General features: G+C 46.5%; 1 protein-coding gene and 1 non-coding gene across 2 annotated transcripts; one reads left to right on the top strand and one right to left on the bottom strand.

The window, feature by feature from the left end:
* Positions 1-409: 409 nt before the first annotated feature.
* LOC116889540 lies at positions 410-533 on the top strand. The gene has a single exon (XR_004386475.1). It is a non-coding gene; the product is annotated as a small nucleolar RNA SNORA26 (small nucleolar RNA).
* A 2,738-nt stretch (positions 534-3,271) lies between these two features.
* Positions 3,272-11,350, bottom strand: Slc38a5 (solute carrier family 38 member 5). The gene is given in 16 exon segments (XM_032890221.1): positions 3,272-3,704; positions 4,300-4,403; positions 4,494-4,638; positions 5,317-5,432; positions 5,667-5,767; positions 6,347-6,426; positions 6,620-6,748; positions 6,856-6,914; positions 7,286-7,368; positions 9,350-9,428; positions 9,547-9,639; positions 10,301-10,374; positions 10,473-10,505; positions 10,507-10,646; positions 11,129-11,207; positions 11,295-11,350. Coding segments are annotated over 16 exon segments (1,473 nt in total). The 3' UTR covers positions 3,272-3,602.
* Positions 11,351-17,759: the final 6,409 nt, after the last annotated feature.

Here is a 17,759-nt window from a genome sequence, read left to right as displayed (position 1 = left end):
CCTCCAATGCTCCCTCTGGGAAAACAATGAGCTTATTGGACCTCCTTACAGATCATAGGTGAGGAGTTCTTTACAGGGGTGTGGGCATCTATTCTCCAACCAGCCTCACCTAGAAAGCCATCCACAGCACAGATGAGGGCTTCCCCAGAGCCACATAGATAGAGCAAGCCCCCTTCTGCCCTCTACATACAGAGTTGCCAGTTAGTAAGGAGCGGTTGGATACTCAGGGTGGAGGGACCTGTGTAAAGTGTCAAGAAGCCCAGCTGGGTTGATCTTTTAATGGGGGTGGGCACAGCTGAATGCACCAAAATGGCAGTAGCTAGGCTGTGAAAGCAGTCAGTCACAACACACTTGGACACCATGGCGAGACTTACCTGAGAATATGAAAAGTGGGGGATGGCATTTTCCTGTGCCCTTTAACATTGCTGCAGTGCTTTTTTAAGACGCTAACACAGAAGGGTAAAGAACGCTCCATGAAACCCTAGACAGGAAAAACTACACGTCCTCTTTGAATCCTGTCTGGAGTCACAGATGAAAAAAGAAAAGGAAAAGGAAAATGTAGGATGGACGGGAGTTATTAGTTACTTTCCTTAGTGTTATAACAAAATTGACATGAGGCACAGTTTCTATGGGCGAGGTACAGTTTATGATGGCAAAGGCACTCGAGGGGTTGATCACACTATGCCCACAGTCAGGAAGCACAGAAAGAGAGCGATGACTGCTGGTGTGCTGCTCCCTTCCTCCTGATCCTTTTAATTCAGTCTGGGGACTCATCTCTTGGGGAGAGTGTCATCCACACTCAGGGTGGATCTTTTCCTCCTCAAACCTACCTGAAAACACAGAGGCACGTCTCTTAGACAATTCCAAATCCCATCAAGTTAACAAGACCAACCGTCACAGAGAGAAAAATATTATTTCTCAGCAGTGGCCTTTGCATGCATGAAGATTATTGGGGAGGCTTAGAATGTAGCTTTGACAGAGTATTCACCTGGCAGATATCAAGCCTTTGATTTTCTTCTCGGCACCATAAATATTAAAAATATAAAGGATGTGGGAAGATAAATGTCACCTAGCACCTGAACCTTTCTTCTGCAAGTATATAAATGTAATTGCAATACCATTTTTATCTATTAGGTGGCCGGTCATATGTTTTGGAACTTGGGGTTATTGAGAAAGCTGTGGTGAAATCTGCCCTTAAATATTCATGCTAGGGACTGGAGAGATGGCTCAGAGGTTAAGAGCACTGACTGCTCTTCCAGAAGTCCTGAGTTCAGTTCCCAGCAACCACATGGTGGCTCACAACCATCTGTAATGGGATCTGATGCCCTCTTCTGGTGCGTCTGAAGACAGCTACAGTGTACTCATATACATTAGACAGATAGATAGATAGATAGATAGATAGATAGATAGATAGATAGATAGATAAAATGAATTCGTGTTCATCTGTGCCTCGGGGAGTTCACACTTGCTGTTTCTTCTGCTTGGAAAATTCTTTACTTCAAGGTTCAAAATGATCCTTCATGGGGCTGGAGAGATGGCTCAGCAGTTAAGAGAACTTGTTGCTCTTGCAAAGGATCTGAATTTGGTTCTTAGCGACCACATGGCTAACTCCATTCCAGAGAATCCAATGCCGCCTTCCAGCCTCTGCAGCGACCAAGCATGATATGCTATGCATGCATCTATGAGGCACTCATACACACACACACACAAAATTAATTAATTAATTAATTAATTAATGTTTTTTTTTAAAAAAAAAGTTCAGGCATGGCAGTGTACGCTTTTAACCCCAACACTTGGGAAGCAAGAAAAGAGGTAGTTAGATTTCTGTGAGTTCCAAGCCAGCCTGGTCTACACAGCAAGTTCTAGGTCAGCAAAGGCTACATAGTGTGACCCTGTCTCAAAGGGAGGGGGGGTATTTTTCTTCCTTTCCACTGAGTCAGCATTCAGCTACCTTTTTTCTGGCAAAGGCCAGTGAATAAATCACGTAAGCATCGACGGCCATATGGTCTCCTTAACAACTCCTTAGTTCTGCACCAACAGCGTGAGTAGTCCGCAAACACACATAATAACCGCGGTAGAGCAAGAGCATCCAGGCGATGCAATGTGACTTTCATGTCCTTTCCAAGTGTCACAAAAACACCATCCATGATTTAACCTTTATTTGTGTGTTTATTTGAGGTGTGTGCATGCACATGCATGGGTGCACATGCATTTGCATGTGCACAAAGTGCCTTGGCATTCATTCGGGATGGCACAGCCATTGGGAATCGGTACAGCCCTTCCCAATCAAGGTCCCTTTGTCAGCCTTGGCAACAGATACTTTCACCGGCTGAGCTCTGTTGCCAGTCTGGAAAATACTATTTTCCTTTGATTTGTTTTTCTATGCTTTAAAAATTTGCTCCTGAGAGACACAGCCAGAATACAGCAAATCCAATGCAAATGCCAGCAGCAAACAACTGAACTGAGAACGGGACCCCCGTTGAAGGAATCAGAGAAACGACTGAAAGAGCTTGAAGGGGCTCGAGACCCCATATGTACAACAATGCCAAGCAACCAGAGCTTCCAGAGACTAAGCCACTACCTAAAGACTATACATGGACTGACCCTGGACTCTGACCTCATAGGTAGCAATGAATATCCTAGTAAGGGCACCAGTGGAAGGGGAAGCCCTGGGTCCTGCTAAGACTGAACCCCCAGTGAACGTGATTGTTGGGGGATGGATGGTAATTGGGGGGAAGATAGGGAGGGGAAGCCCATATAGAAGGGGAGGGGGAGGAGTTAGGGGGATGTTGGCCCGGAAACCGGGAAGGGGAATAACAATCGAAATGTAAATAAGAAATACTCAAGTTAATAAGGAAGAAATATATATACATATACTATGTGAAAATGTGTAATTAAAAATAAAATTAAAATTTTCTGTATAAGGTAAAAAAAAAAAAATTTGCAAGACCTTTCTAGTTCCAGAGCCACACAGAAGTAGGAAGCAGACCAAATTTAGGCCATTTTTTTCTTCTCTTTTGTACTGAAGCACTCCGATCTATTTGATTCTGTGCATGACACTTTGAACATTCACTGCTATATTCGAGACCTCACAATAAGTGGTGAGTATGTAAATGAGTGACCGAGCTGAATGCCCTATCACGGAAGGAACGGGGAAAAGCAGAGTGCAGCTGAGAAGGAGCGTGATTCTACTCGGAGCCTCAGTTTCCCTGTGCCTGAATTGGGCACGTTTCTTCCCATAAGTCTTTGAGAAATAACACAAGACTCAGACCAGGGTTGCCATTCAGCATCTTTATTCTTCCCTTTTAGCGCCAGGGTAAGCCTAACAGCTTCATCTAGGAAGTGAGAACTATGTTGGGTAAGAACCCTTCTAAGGAGCTGGCCTCCCCTTCCTCCTCTCATGGGGTCGCAGTGAGGCAGCTCTGGGGAAAAGGAAATGGACTACTTACTATGCCTCCTCGACTGTCCCCATTTCCCACAGCAGTGTTACTAGAGACCAGCCACCTCCATGTCCCAGGCAGAAGGGACTCAGGAAAGTGACTTGGATTCCCTAATATACACACATGTGAGCACAGGGACTGAGTGAGGCAGGACAGGCCAGCTCAATGGCCAGACATACGGCTCTGGCCTGTGGCCCAATTGGCAAACATAAAGCCCAGACTGATGGCCATGAAGAGGACTCCCAGGACGCCAAAACACAGGGCCTGTGGGCAATAGGAAGAAAAGGTGGCATTGGCCTGGACCACGCACCAAAGAATTCCAGAGAATGCTCTTGAAGCCCTCCACCCTTTCCAGGGAAAGCCTCAGCCATTCCCGACTCTCCTCTGTCCTCCCTGTCCCTCCTTGAAGTATCTCCTCCATCTTCTCAGAAGCTTCTGGGGATTAGTTCCCTCCCTTCCTTTTGCAGAGTGTCCCTGCCTCTCCCCACAGTGGTGCTCCCTCCATCTATCTGAAGAACCCTCTCTATATCCCATCCTCCCCACTTTGCAGTGCTGGAGACAGAACCTAGATTACCAATGCTAGGAAAACCCACTGCAACTGAACCATAAACCCAACTTTCCAGTCCCTTCTACAGTGTTCTCTCTCCTCCTAGATATTGTTTGTTTCTGTTCTGTCTACTCTACCCTTACTGAGACAACCGCCTTCATTCTTCCTTACCATCTGTCCCTCCTCCTAGATGTTGCTTGCTCTCCCAGCACCATCTAGATAATGCTGCTCACATTTCTCAGCATCTTAGAGCAAGTGGTCCCTCTTCAGAATGCTACCTCTTCCCCCAGCCCTCCTTCCTGGGATACTTACCTGGATCTTGGGCCAGGAAAACAAGGGTTCCATCTCAGCAGGTACAATGCGGAGGTAGAAGACACTGGGCAGGATGAAGATGAGGCTAGGGGCTGAAGTGGATCCTGGAGGACAGAAAGGGACAGAAATCAACCTAAGTTTGAGGACAAGGCCCATATTAGACAGGACAAGGAACCAGGGTTGACAATACTGACCAATAAACCCAAAGATATCCCGGATGGTTGGCACACAGATGACAAGGATATTGACCAAAATAAGCAGGATCAGGGCAATGGCCACATGTCGTGGCCAGCTGAAGGCCTTACTTGGGAAGAGCAGCTGCTGGAGGGCTCGGCGGATCTGCAGCCAAGGAAAGGCAGGACAGGTCAAGACTCACATGTCCCTCTGGGATGTGATCCTGTCTGTCTTACCCTGTCCCAAATCCTTGATTCCTATCCCGCTCTCTATGCCTCCAGTCTGTCTGACCAAGTATCTGTGCCTCTACCCCGAGAACACATGTGTCCTTCCATATTCTAGCTCAGCTTCCACCACTACTAAAACCTGTCTCCTCTCCTGTCCATCTCCACCTCCCCGTCTGTATATCCTTTGAGCATCACCTATTCTTGCCTGTCTCACTCTCTGATTGCCTCTCCCACCATGCCCCTTTGTTTGTGTTTTTTGAGATGGAATCTCACACAGCCCGGGCTGACCTCAAACTCAGCCTGTAGTTAAGACTAACTTTGAACTCCTACTCCTCCTACCTCTAGCCCCAGAGTGCTAGGATTACAGGAACGCACCACAGCGCTTAGGATCTTACTCAGTGCAAACTGAGTTAAATCCCTGGTCCCGTGTCCTCTTTTGTCTAGCCATCCATTGTTGCTGTCTGTGTTCACCAGGCCCTTTCTAGTTTATCTGTTCCTGCTCCGTCCATCTACCTATCTGCTCCTAGCTCCACCTTCTTGCTAAACATCCATGATTCTTCTCCCTGCTCATCCATCCCTTCACACACACACCAGGGTCTCCCCTGCCCCCACTCACAGGGAAAAGGACAACAGGCACAGTGAGGGTTACTGCAAGCAGTACGGCCAGGCGCACACAAAGAATGAGCAGGTCCTCCTGGGTGTACATCTCCAGCATCTCTGCCTTCACAGTGCCTGGGCCATGGGGAGGGGACACAGATGCATGAACACTGGGCTCACTGGCCCAGGAACCAAGGCACACATACATGATGATAGAGCCTACACACGTGATGCTCACTCTCCCTTTGGAAGCTGATAGGCCCAAAGTCCTGGGGAGTGGGGGTTGGGAGGAAGGTCAGGGGTCTCTGCCATAGCTCAGGCTCAGCCTCTACCATAGCTCCACCCAACCTTGGCCCCAGCCACACTCACTGTAGAAGGTAAGGTATCCAAAGGTAGCTGTAAGTCCGTACATGATGAACATAGCCCCGATGGACATGTTGGCCACAGCTTGCATCCTGCGCTGAGTAGGGCTGAAGTGCATAGATCATGGAACTGTCATGTCCACACCCCTGCTCTTGTCCCCGAAGCCTCAAAACTGGCCCCCAACCCTGTAGAGTCTCCCTCCTCCTGACCTGACAATGTTCAGCTGGTTCACACGGACATTCTACCCATCCCCCCCCCCCGATAATTAGCCAAGCCTCCCCTATCTGTTCATCTAGATCTCCACACACATGACCATCTCCATAACCATCTAGACTTCCTCTTTCTGTCTAATCATCCAAAACCCCAGCCCTGCCTCTCCTCTGTTCATCTGTCTCCCCAACCATCTGATCATCCTTGCTTCCTCAGACTACCACCTCTTCCGTCTAGTCACCTACCTGATCAATGCCTCCTAGCTCTGTCCATTCACATTTTAAAAGAGTGGACCACTTAAATTCGATCAGTGAGTACTCACTTCCCTGAGTCTCCAAGGTCTTGTGGACACTCCAAATCCCTCCCTTGTCAAAACCAGCCACCCTCAAAATACCATACCAAGGCTGCCACGGAGACTGCCAGACACTAGGGCTACTGCTCCCTCTAGCGGGCCCATCCCGCATGCCTCTACTCACCGGCAAAGTTCCGTGTAAATGGGCAGCACCTCAGGGTGGCAGACAAAGGCAAAAGCCATAATAGGCACTGTGTAAGACATCTGGGGGAATGGTCCGTGAATATGGAATTAGAACCCCTACAGTACTGGGGACCCCATTCCCTCCCAAGTAAGGCACAGGACACAGCTCCAGAAGCCCAGTGATCTGATCAAAACGAAATGTTGGGACAGGATGAGCTGGCCCAATGTGGTACAATTCCTACCTGCCTGTGTACCTACCTGCCTGTGTGCCTACCTGTGAGTCGACTGTGAAGAGCTTGGCCTCACAGCTGCTATTAAACGCCTGCAAGGGAGCTGCTTCACTCTCCACCACTGTGTCATTGTGGCTCACAACACAGCCGAGCTGGAACTTCTTATAGATGACCTGGGGGTCCCCAGGAAAGAAGCAAGTTCACAGAGAGAGCTTTGCCTCAGTGTCTCAAACTTTCCCTCCCCGCACACCATTCCCCTCCTGCCCCTACCCCGACTTACTGAAATAAGGAAAAACAGCATGCAGGTCAGAGAGAGGCTGCTTGTATACCCCAAGTAGCCTACAAGAGGGGATGACAGAGACTCAGAAATCAAGGAATCTGGCACTCCACATACCAAAGGTTTACTCTGTCTTTGTATAAGCCTTTGTTTCCACCTGAACCAGCCTCACCTCTACCCAAAACTCCTAGTAATCTGTTAAAACCCAAATTAAACAAGCCCTCCCCAACCCCTCAGTATTCCATAACCCTTGACAATGGGGATTTTTTTCCCCCACTGGCAATATAGCCCAGTGATGGGCACTTGCCTAGTCTGTATGCAGCCCTAGGTTCCGTCTCCAGGAGAAAATAAGAATAAAACAAAATGCAGTTTTTCTGCCTGGTCCCCATGCTCTAACCCTGCCCCCAGTGACCGACCCAGGAAGCCTCCTTACCCAGGTGTTTCATGAGAGCCAGAGGCAAGATGATTAACAAGCTAACCAGGATGATGAGGAGGTTTCCCTTCAAGAACCAGTCCCTAGGAAGACAAGAAGATCCCAGAATCCACATCAGATAGCTCAGAGATGCCTAAATTTCAAGGAATTTGACTTTCTCTTCTGGCCTCTGGAGGCACCACAGATATGAAATGCACAATATACATTCAGACAGACACATAAAATAAAGAACTATTTTTTTAAACTTAGGGCTGAGGAGATAGGACAGTTTGTAAAGCTAGGCAACACAAAGACCCAAGTTTGAATCCCCAGCGCTCGTGCAAAATCCCAGCACTGTGGAGAAGTGGCGGAGACATGAGGATCCTGCAGGCTTACTGGGCCCTGGCTTCAATGAGAGGTCCAGTCTCAAAAAAAATAAATAAATAAGGTAAAGAGAGATAGAAGAGATACCTGACATCAACTTCTGGCCTTTACACACGTGCACATACACAAGAATACACACGTACAGCACATACTCACTTTAGTGAGTGCCTGCTGTGTTCCAGGCATCCACATAGTCTCTCCCTATCACATGGATCAAATTGAATAGAATAAATCTTGGTTACACACACAATGGGACTTAGTTATAATTGGTATGGCAGGGGGCTGTCATAGTAAAGGCACTTACTCTCCTACCATGGACAAAGGCCCCAGGTTTGAACCCCAGAGAGGCAGAGGGAAAAACTTGGACATACCTAGTCCTATTTGGATAATTTCAGAATCAAACCAACCACTTCACAGGATACACACAGATTAAAAAGAAAAAAAAAGCTCTTTGTTAAAAGTGTCAGACAGACACATAAAACTACCCCTGGGTTAAACTGACCAAATCACACATGTAAACTGACCAGGGCTGGTCCCTAAACATACTAATCTGAGTGTCAAAATATACAGCGGCACTAGGCAAGGTGGCGCATATCCCAGCCCTTGAGAAGCCAAGGCAAATTCCAGGCCATCCTGGGCTACAGAGCAAAATCCTCTCTCAAAAAAAGGTGTATAGAAAGCTAGACATGGTGGTACATGCCCTTAACCCCCACACTCGGGAGGCAGATCTCTGAGTTCAAGGCCAACCTGGTCTACATAGTGAGTTTCGGGACAGCCAGGGCTATCTAAAGAGACTCTTTGTGTCAAAACAACAACAACAACAACAAGGTGTGCGGGGGGCGGGAAGTTGGGGATGGGCAGTTCAGTGACTGAGTCCTTGCCTGGTACACAAGACACCTTAGGTTCCATTCACATTCAAATAAACTTACAGAGGCACAAAGATGTATACAAGTGGAAAAAAAAAGTACTGCTGTGTTCGCAGATGAACACACCTGGAATCTCATTGTATATGTATTTAAAAAATGAAAACTGAGATGCTGTGCCAGTAATGTCTAAACATACATACATGATTGCAACGACAATCAAGAGGACCTCCACAATCACATTCCCCTGAGCACACACACAGCCTGGGAGGATCTGCCATACAATGATCGCCAAAACAAACAAGGAAATGGAGTTGACAGAGCACACACAGTTGACATGACCCACAGACCACTAGAGTCAGCAATCGCACATTTAGAGCTCGATAGAGTCCAACAGCCCAGTGAAGCCAGAATCAGCTAAACAGGAAAAATGAGAGTAGCCAAGTGTCAAACACATATGGTCGGGATCAATCGCAGCATACGGGACCCAGCTGTCATCCATCACATGGCTGGCCAGAGAGAATCAGCCAGTCCAACAGTCACTGAGTCAAACCCAGAGTCCGCAGCTACCGAATCTGTACAGTTGCACGCATGTGGTCAGCATCAGCACACAGCAAGCATACAGAGACAGCTGCCAGTCAAAATCAGCCTGAGAGTCCTGCGGTGGCCTATGGTCACATTAAATATTGACTCATTAATACACAGGAATCATAGTCACAGTTAACCTGCCGTAGTCTCAAAACAGAGCACCGGGGAGTCAGGTGGACCCAGAGTTGATGAAGATGATGATTCGAACTCACTAGTAGGGTTGGGGTCAGCCCGGGAGGTATCTACTCACCCCTCAGGGTCCATGTGCAGGAAGGTGCCAATAACCAGGGGCAGTTCAGATTTGATGATGAACAGGTAACTGGACATAGCTGGTGAGGATGGTGCAGACATTTAACCAGGATTCCCTCTCCCGCAACCCGCCCTTGGGAAAGCCTACCTCACTCGATCTACCCTCTTCCCCGTAGTTGACCTCCCTCAAGTCCTCACCGCCAACATTGTGCAGACAGATGATAATGGCCACCACTACTTTCCCAGCAGGTCCAAATGCCCTCTGTCCCAGCTGCTCATAGGCGCGGATTCCTGTGAAGAGGGAGGCAAGAAAGACTAGCCTGGGAGTTTGGGAAAGCTGGGCGAGAAGGGGGCGTTGTAACTCAGCTGTGACTGATAGAGGCTGGAGTGGAGGACTGTACACAGTAAGGTGGAATTTGGGAGTCTGGGAGGGGTATCTGTGGCCAGGGAGAGGTTAAAGGCTGAAGGCGAAGAGTTGAGGTTTTGGAGACAAAGTGTAGACTGAGACCATGGAGGGAGAGAATCGTGGGACTGTGACTGCTGAGAAGCAGAGCTCTTAGGATCTCAGAGCTGGTCACCAGGTTAGGAGGACCTGAAGACCAAGGGGTGGGAGATAAGAGATAGAATGTAATAGTCTGGGGCAGGAGAAGGTCTGTCTGGTGGCCAAAGGGATGAGTATTAGGAATTGGGAGGTAGTGATCTAGGAGGCCAGATAAAGTCTGGGGTCTGGGGTTGAATGTGGAATCTGGCATACAGGGAGTTGATTGTGGGAACTGGGTTGCTGAGTTTGGGGTCTGAGGTCAGAGTGGTTATGTCCAGAGCCAGATTTGAGTTGCAACCAGACATCAAGAAAGTAGGGCTAGAGCTGGGGCTCAAGGTCTGAGTTGAGCTCTGGATTGGAATCTAGAGTTCAAGGTTCATAGAGGATTGGGATGGAGGCTAGACATCTCACCTACAACACTGGCGCAGGTCAGCAGGAGGTGAATAGAGTAAGAAGACAGGAGGGCGATGCACAGCAAGAGGGCTGCAACAGACAACACAGCTAAGGCTTGGCCCAGGTCTCCCACTCAGTACTCCCACCACTGATCAAGACCCCCACCCCAAAAAGCCACCTATAGACTCACAAGAAGAAGATGACTCCAGTGTGGGCCATGGCGAAGCCCAAGGATGCCACTCCCCATGATGGCATTGCTAAGGTTGAACACTGACATTCGAATGATGTCTTCCCCCTCGAACTGTTGGCAAGGGGCAAGAGATCCAGCGAACACAGAGAGGGAGGGGGAAAACAGGACAAGAGGCTAGAACTGGAGGCAGGGAAGGACAAGAAGGTGAAGGCAACTGGGGAGGGGAGATATCCGTGAGGAGTGATGGGAAGCAAAAGGAAGCTGAAAGAGGAAATTGATGGGAGAAACTGGGAAAGGAACAGCTTAGGAAAGGAAAAGTACAAGACAAGTGTGGAGGGAGCCGCTGAAAATGCAAGGGGACCGTAGAGGGGCAGCTAGAGATGAGAAACAATAGAGGGGAGACAGCCCAAAGCAGAAGGGGAGACTATTTAGGGAGAACAGTCACTAGGGCAGGAGGCAGTAGGTGGGAAGGAAAACTAAGTGACAGAGAGCTGGCGGAGCATTTGTGGAAAGGGGCATCTGGGAGGTGACAGCAACTAAAAAGAGCCAATAGCTGGGACAGGGAGATAGCTAGACCAGGGAGCAGCTAGGGAGGAGAAGGAGTTGGGATTAGATAGGAGAGTTGAGACTTGCACAGGTCTTGTGGGCTCACTTACATCCAAGAATTGAACAGGTTTCCTCCCTGGAGCAGGGCTATGGGTGGTGGTCAGGAAGCCTTCGCGTTCCTGTCTGTAGCTGGATAGGGCAGAAAAAAGCAAAGCTGATGAAAAGCTAACCCCGACCTCTCCCCCAATAAGCCTGCCTCTTGGATCCCCCACTCACCCCGCAGCAGGACCCGTAGAGAGGGTTCCGTTCGTCTTTGGTTCCTGCATTTCCATCCTGCTGGAAAGAGATGGGTCAGAAGTGCAGCAAAGGAACTAGAAAGTGAAGAGAGTTAGAAGGGAGAGGAGCCCCACAGAGACCAACAGATGTAATTCAGAGCAACTGGCTAGAGAGACAAGCAGGAACAGAGAGGAGAGAGGGGCAGAGAGGAAAATGGAGAGTTGAGGACAAGCCTGGAGAGAGAGAGAGAGAGAGAGAGAGAGAGAGAGAGAGAGAGAGAGAGAGAGAGAGAGAGATCAGGGAGGAGAACTGAAAACAGCTTCTTAGAGAGACCCGGGGCAAAGAAGGCAAGAAGAGATAAATGGAAGGAGGGAGAGACACAGAGAGATACAGAAAGACCCACCCTACAGCGCATGAAATGGCCATTTGAAGTGGGAAACAGACTTTCCTCCCACACGGCAGACTCTGTCTCTCCCGCCGTCTGCCCTTTTCTGTCTCTTTCTGTCCCTATCTCCCGCCCCCACCTCTCTCCGGCTGGCTCTTAGCAGGGACACGTGTCACCTGTCTGCCCCACCCCTCCTAGCGCGCGCTCCTCCCCCACCCCCAGCTTGAGACCCCAACTCCAGCGCTGCAAACCCTTTTATTCCGGTTCTGACTATCTTGAACAAAGACCAAAGCAAATTGAAGCGCACCTCTTCCTGTGACAGAACTAACCAGTTGCGAGTGCAAATAGGTGGTGAAGCGCTTTCACTCCTCTGCACCACAAAGAAAAGAAAAGGGGAAAAACGAAAAGCCTGACCCAGGGACTCCCATTAAACTTCCCTTCTAGGTTCTAGGGGACTTTTCTCAGACCCCCGTCAAGTCTTAAACTCTCTTCTCCTGAGAGAAATAGTTTAGGAGACACTTCGAGACTTGAACCGCTTTCTGAGCTTGGGGTGCCTCACCAGCCCGTATAAGTTTAAACACTTCCCCTCCTGATAATGAGCCTGCCGACAATACCCCAGCCCCCTCCCCCACCCCCCAGATCCCCGTGTGTTTCTCAGGGTAAGATGGTCTTTGCAATCCCCACCCCAAACCTGGAAGCTCTGTCTTTTTTAATTAGCAAATTGTACAAAATAATGGGTTTCCTTATGACATTTCATATATGTATGAAATATGCTTTGATGGTCTTCATTCCATATCCTGCTCTGCTTCCAACTGTTTTCCTTCCTCTACCTCCAAGGCCCCCTTCAGCTTTCATGTATTATCTCTACTGTTTTCCTTTTTACTTTGTTATTGTTACATGTATACATACATACATACATAAATACACCCCGCTGAGTCTGCTCAGTGTAGCTTGAATGTATATGTTTTTAGGGCTGACCACAGGATAACTGATTGGGGAAGCTTATTCCTGGGCAACACTGATTCTCCCTCTTTGAGCAGTCATGAACCGCCTGTAGACATTATGATTTTATTTATAAATGGGGCCTTTTGAGATTCATACACACACACACACGCACACACACACACATATACACACATATACACACACACGCACACGCACACACGTCAACTAATGTCATTTATTCCAGTCTTGCATAAGCAGCTATACTGTTGAGATTGTATGGCTGTAGCCACGTTGCTCTATATAGTCTCTCAGCCAATGCCCTGAGCCTCTTCTGACAACCTTTGTAACCTCTCTTTATAAAGTGCTCCAAGCATTACATGTAGAAGTTCTGTTGTGTGTGTATCAATTGGGAATGGGCACACCATGGTCAGTTAGTTGGTGTCTGCGGTAATGCTCTCCAACTGCCACAAGACAAAACAACTTTTTTTTAAAAAAGATTTATTTATTAGTTTTATGTATATAAGTTCACTGTAGCTGTCCTCAGACACACCAGAAGAGGGCAGCAGATCCTATTACAGATGGTTGTGAGCCACCATGTGCTTGCTGGGAATTGAACTCAGGACGTCTGAAAGAGCAGTGAGCCATCTCTCCAGCCCCACCCCACCCACAAAAAACCAACTTCTTTGATGATGGGTGAGAGCTACACTTACCTGTGGGTATAAGGGTACTTAAAATGCAAATAGAAATCATACTGGTCTCCGAAACTGGTGGAAATGTGTTCTCCTCTAGGTTCCATGCCTTACTAGCCAGGGGTAAATTAGCTAGGTTTACAGTTCCGGGTATGAATTCTCTCCTGTTGATCGGGCCTTAAGACCAGTTAGACAGTTGTTGGTCACCCCCAAAGCAGAAGTGCCACCATTGTACCTTTGGGGATATCTTGCTATGCTGGTCATTGTATTTCATAGTCATCACAAATGGATAGGACTGCTGATTCCCCACCACCCCAGGAAGCTTGCACAGCACCGTCCAGTACTCTCAAGAGCTAGTCCTCAGAGAGAAGGCTTCCAGGCCAGTTCTGGCTCAATTCCTCCAAGTCCTATGTCCAGAGTGTGTGGTGTCTTCAGCAGTACGGATTTACTCTTGAAATTTGGAAAACAACCAAGGACAAGGGCAATAAGCCTATGTTTATATTATTTGGGAATCTCTTGAACTCCCTCTGACCAGAAACTTGTAAGGAGGCTTCTCGTGTCTGGAATTGAAGTTTTTGTTAGACTGTGGCCCTTGTAAGAAGCATTATCACCCTAATGATGTAACTTCATTTAAATATGTGTATGTGTATACATGCATGTGTACAGTGTGTATACAGGCGATATATATATATATATATATATCCCATGTAATTTTATATAAACATAATTTCCCATGACTTTCAAACATATTCAGTGTGATTTATCACTCCTTCATCTGCATTGTCCTCCTCCACAGTTAAAGACAACCCCCTTTTCCCATTTCCCACCTCACAGCACCCATGACCTGCTATTTCCCTCTCTAGAGCTCTTTCTCTTACCCGTCATCTCTCTCTCTCTCTCTCTCTCTCTCTCTTCTCTCTCTCTCTCTCTCTCTCTCTCTCTCTCACACACACACACACACACACACACACACACACACACACACACACACACACTGGTCACCTCTTCTTCTTCTTCCTCCTCCTCCTCCTCCTCCTCCTCCTCCTCCTCCTCCTCCTCCTCCCTCTTCTTCTTCTTCTTCTTCTTCTTCTTCTTCTTTCTTCTTCTTCTTCTTCTTCCTCTTCTTCATTTCTTTGGCTACAGTATGGTAGCCAAGACTCAGAAGTAGGAACCACAAATGAAAGAGAGCATGTGTGTCTGGGTTATGTCACTTGGTATCCATCCATTTACCTGCAAATTTCATGACTTCTCTTTTCTTTGCAGCTGAATAGTATTCCACAGTGTGTATGCACCATATTTTCATTACTCCGTTCATCAGCTAAAGGACATTTATGTTGTTTCTATTCCTAGCTAGAAATAGAATTGCAATGACTAGTGAATAGAGTTACAATGAACAGTAAGTGGAGTGGGAAAGTCTACAGAATGGATGAGGGTCTTTGCCAGCTATACAAGAGTACATGAATCCTCAAGGAAGATGGGGAGGAGTGAGATACGGAGTCCTTCAGATATGCCAAAGAATGGTACAGCTAGATCATGTGATACATTTCTTTTTTAGCTCTTTGAGAATTCAAGATCCTGATTTCCACCAATTCCACCAACCGTGAATAAGAAAGGGCAATCTTTTACCCCACATTCCCTCCCGCATCTGTTGCCAGTTTTCTTGATAGCCATTCTGACTGGAGTAAATGAAGTCTCAGAGTAGTCTTAATTTACATTTCCCTCATTGCTAAGGGTGTTAAACACTTTCTGAGATTTTTTTTTTTTTTTTTTTTGGTTCTTTTTTCGGAGCTGGGGACCAAACCCAGGGCCTTGCGCCTTGTGGCAAGCGCTCTACCACTGAGCTAAATCCCAACCCCACTTTCTGAGATATTTATTAGCCATTCTTATTTTTGCTTTAGAGAAGTCTCTGATCCATACCCCCCCCCCCGCTTTTGTCGGTTTGAGATAAAGTCCTGGCTAGTGAGAATTGCTGTGTAGACCCAACTGGCCTCAAACTCACAGAGATCTCTGCCTCTCGAGTGCTTGGATTAAAAGCTTGTGCCACCATGACTAGCTTCATGCCCCCCTTTCTTTTTTTTTTTTCTTTTTTTTTTTTCTGGAGCTGGGGACCGAACCCAGGGCCTTGAGCTTGCTAGGCAAGCGCTCTACCACTGAGCTAAATCCCCAACCCCGCCCCCCTTTCTTATTGGACCATTGACTATCTATTTCTTGAGTTCTTTATATAGTCTGAGTACTAATCCCCTCTCAGATGCATAGCTGACAAAGATCCTTTCCTACCCCGTGTATTCCCTCTTCCCTCTATTGTTTCCTTTGATGTATAGAAGCTTCCTAGTTTTATGAGTTCCCACTTGTCAGTTGTTGGCATTAACTCCTTGGCAAATGGAGTACTATTCACCAAATCCTTTCCTGCAACTTTATCTTGTAGCATAATGCCAAAATTTTCTTCTAGCACCTTCAGTGTTTTGGGGTTGACATTTAGGTCTTTGCCCCCCATTTGGAGCTACTTTTTCTGCAGATTGGCTTATGATAGATATGAACCTTCTATATGTGGGCATTCTTCTACATGTGGACATCCAGTTTTCCAAGCACCATTTGGAAATGATGCTTTTCTCCAAAATGCTGTCTTGGCACCTTTGTCAAACATCGGATGGCTGAAGTTAATGTACACTTGTGTTTGGGTGTTCTATTTTGTTCCCTTTTCTGTGTTTCTGATGTTGTGCCAATATCACACAGCATTATTACTATATGTTTTAATTTGCTTCCTGTCGCTGTGATAAAATACCATGACCAAAAGGAACTTGGGGAATGAAAACGTTTGGTTCATATTAATTAGAATGCTCTGGTCACAGTCTATCATAAAGAGAATCCAGGGCAGGATTCCAGGGCAGGAACCTCGAGGTAGGAACTGAAGCGGTGGCCAGAGAGAAATGCTGCTTACTGATTTGCTCCTTGTCGTTTGTTCTACTTGGTTTTTTATCCAATTCCAAACTACCTGTTCCGTGGTGATACCATCTACAGTGAGGTGGGGTGGGGCCTCCTACATCAACCATTAATGGAAAAAATGCCCACAAGCCAATCTTATGAGCATTTTCTCAGATGAGGGCCCCTGTTTCTAACTGACTCTAATTTGTATCAAGTTGACAAAAATGCCAAGACACTATAGCTCCATGATATACTTGAGATCTGGAATGGTAATCCCTCCAGCATTGTTCTTCTTGCTCTGTTTCTATGAAGAATGCTGTGGGGATTTTTACTGGGGTCGCATTGAATATGCAGAGTGCTTTTGGTAGAATAGTCATTTTCATTGATAATTCTACCAGTATATGAATATAGGAGAACTTTCCATTTTCTAGTGCCTTCCTCAATCTCTTTCTTGAGACATTTAAAGTTTCATTATAGATGTCTTTCACCTCCTTGGTTATGTTTATTCTTAGATATCTTTAGGCTGTTGTGAATGGGACTGGTTCCATGATCTTATCTCACCACATGCTTGTTGCTGATATATAGAAAGGCTGCTAGTTTTTAAAGTTGATTTTTTTATTCTGCCACTTTGCTGAAACTGCTAATAATTTCTAGTAGTTTTCTGGTGGGATTGTTTTAAGGTCTCTTATGCATAATATCATATCATCTGCAATAAGGATAATTTGACTTATTTTCCTATATGCATCCCTTTAATTCTCCTCTCTTGTCCTGTTTCTCCAGCTAGTGCTTCAAACATTATTTTGGAAAGGAGCGAGCATAGTGGACAGCTCTGTCTCCTTCCTGATTTTAATGGAATTGCTTTCAGTTTTTTTCGATTTAGGATGATGTTGGCTGTGGGTTTATCATATATAACCTTTATTGAGGTATGTTCCCTCCAGCCCCCACCCCTTCTAGGTCTTTTATCATAGAGGCACATTGGATTTCACCAAAGGGTTTTTGTCTGCTTCTGTTGAAATTATCATGGATTTTTTTGCCTTTAAGTCCATTTATTTGGTTTATTTCATTTATTGGCTTAAGTTTGTATATTGAACCATCCCTGCATCTCCAGAATAAAGCCAACTTAATTATGGTGGAGGGTCTTTTTCATACATGCTTATATAGGGCTTGCAAGTATTTTATTCAGGATTTTGGTATCTATGTTCATCGGGGATATTGGCCTATGGTTTTCTTTCTTTGTTATGTCTTTAGTCTGATTTGGATATTAGAGTAATACTGGCTTCATAGAAGTTTGGAACTGCTTCTTGTGTTTCTGGTGTCTTTTTAAAATAATTTAAGAAATATTTCTTGTAGATATTCTTTGAAAGTCTGGTAGAATTCTGACGTGAAGGCAAAGCTGGGAGGGTCCACAAGAACTCCAACAGAATATAAAGTTGATGAGAGAAAAGAGAAATATGAGGGTGAAAAGAGAAACAGCAGGGCACGAGCTGAGCATCTCAGGGTTGGAGAGGACAGATGAGGAAGTTA

This window comes from Rattus rattus, chromosome X (genome assembly GCF_011064425.1).
Source record: "Rattus rattus isolate New Zealand chromosome X, Rrattus_CSIRO_v1, whole genome shotgun sequence".
NCBI classification, from domain to species: Eukaryota; Metazoa; Chordata; class Mammalia; order Rodentia; family Muridae; genus Rattus; species Rattus rattus.
Note: the sequence above shows the minus strand (reverse complement) of the source record. Positions and strands in the feature narration are given on the sequence as shown.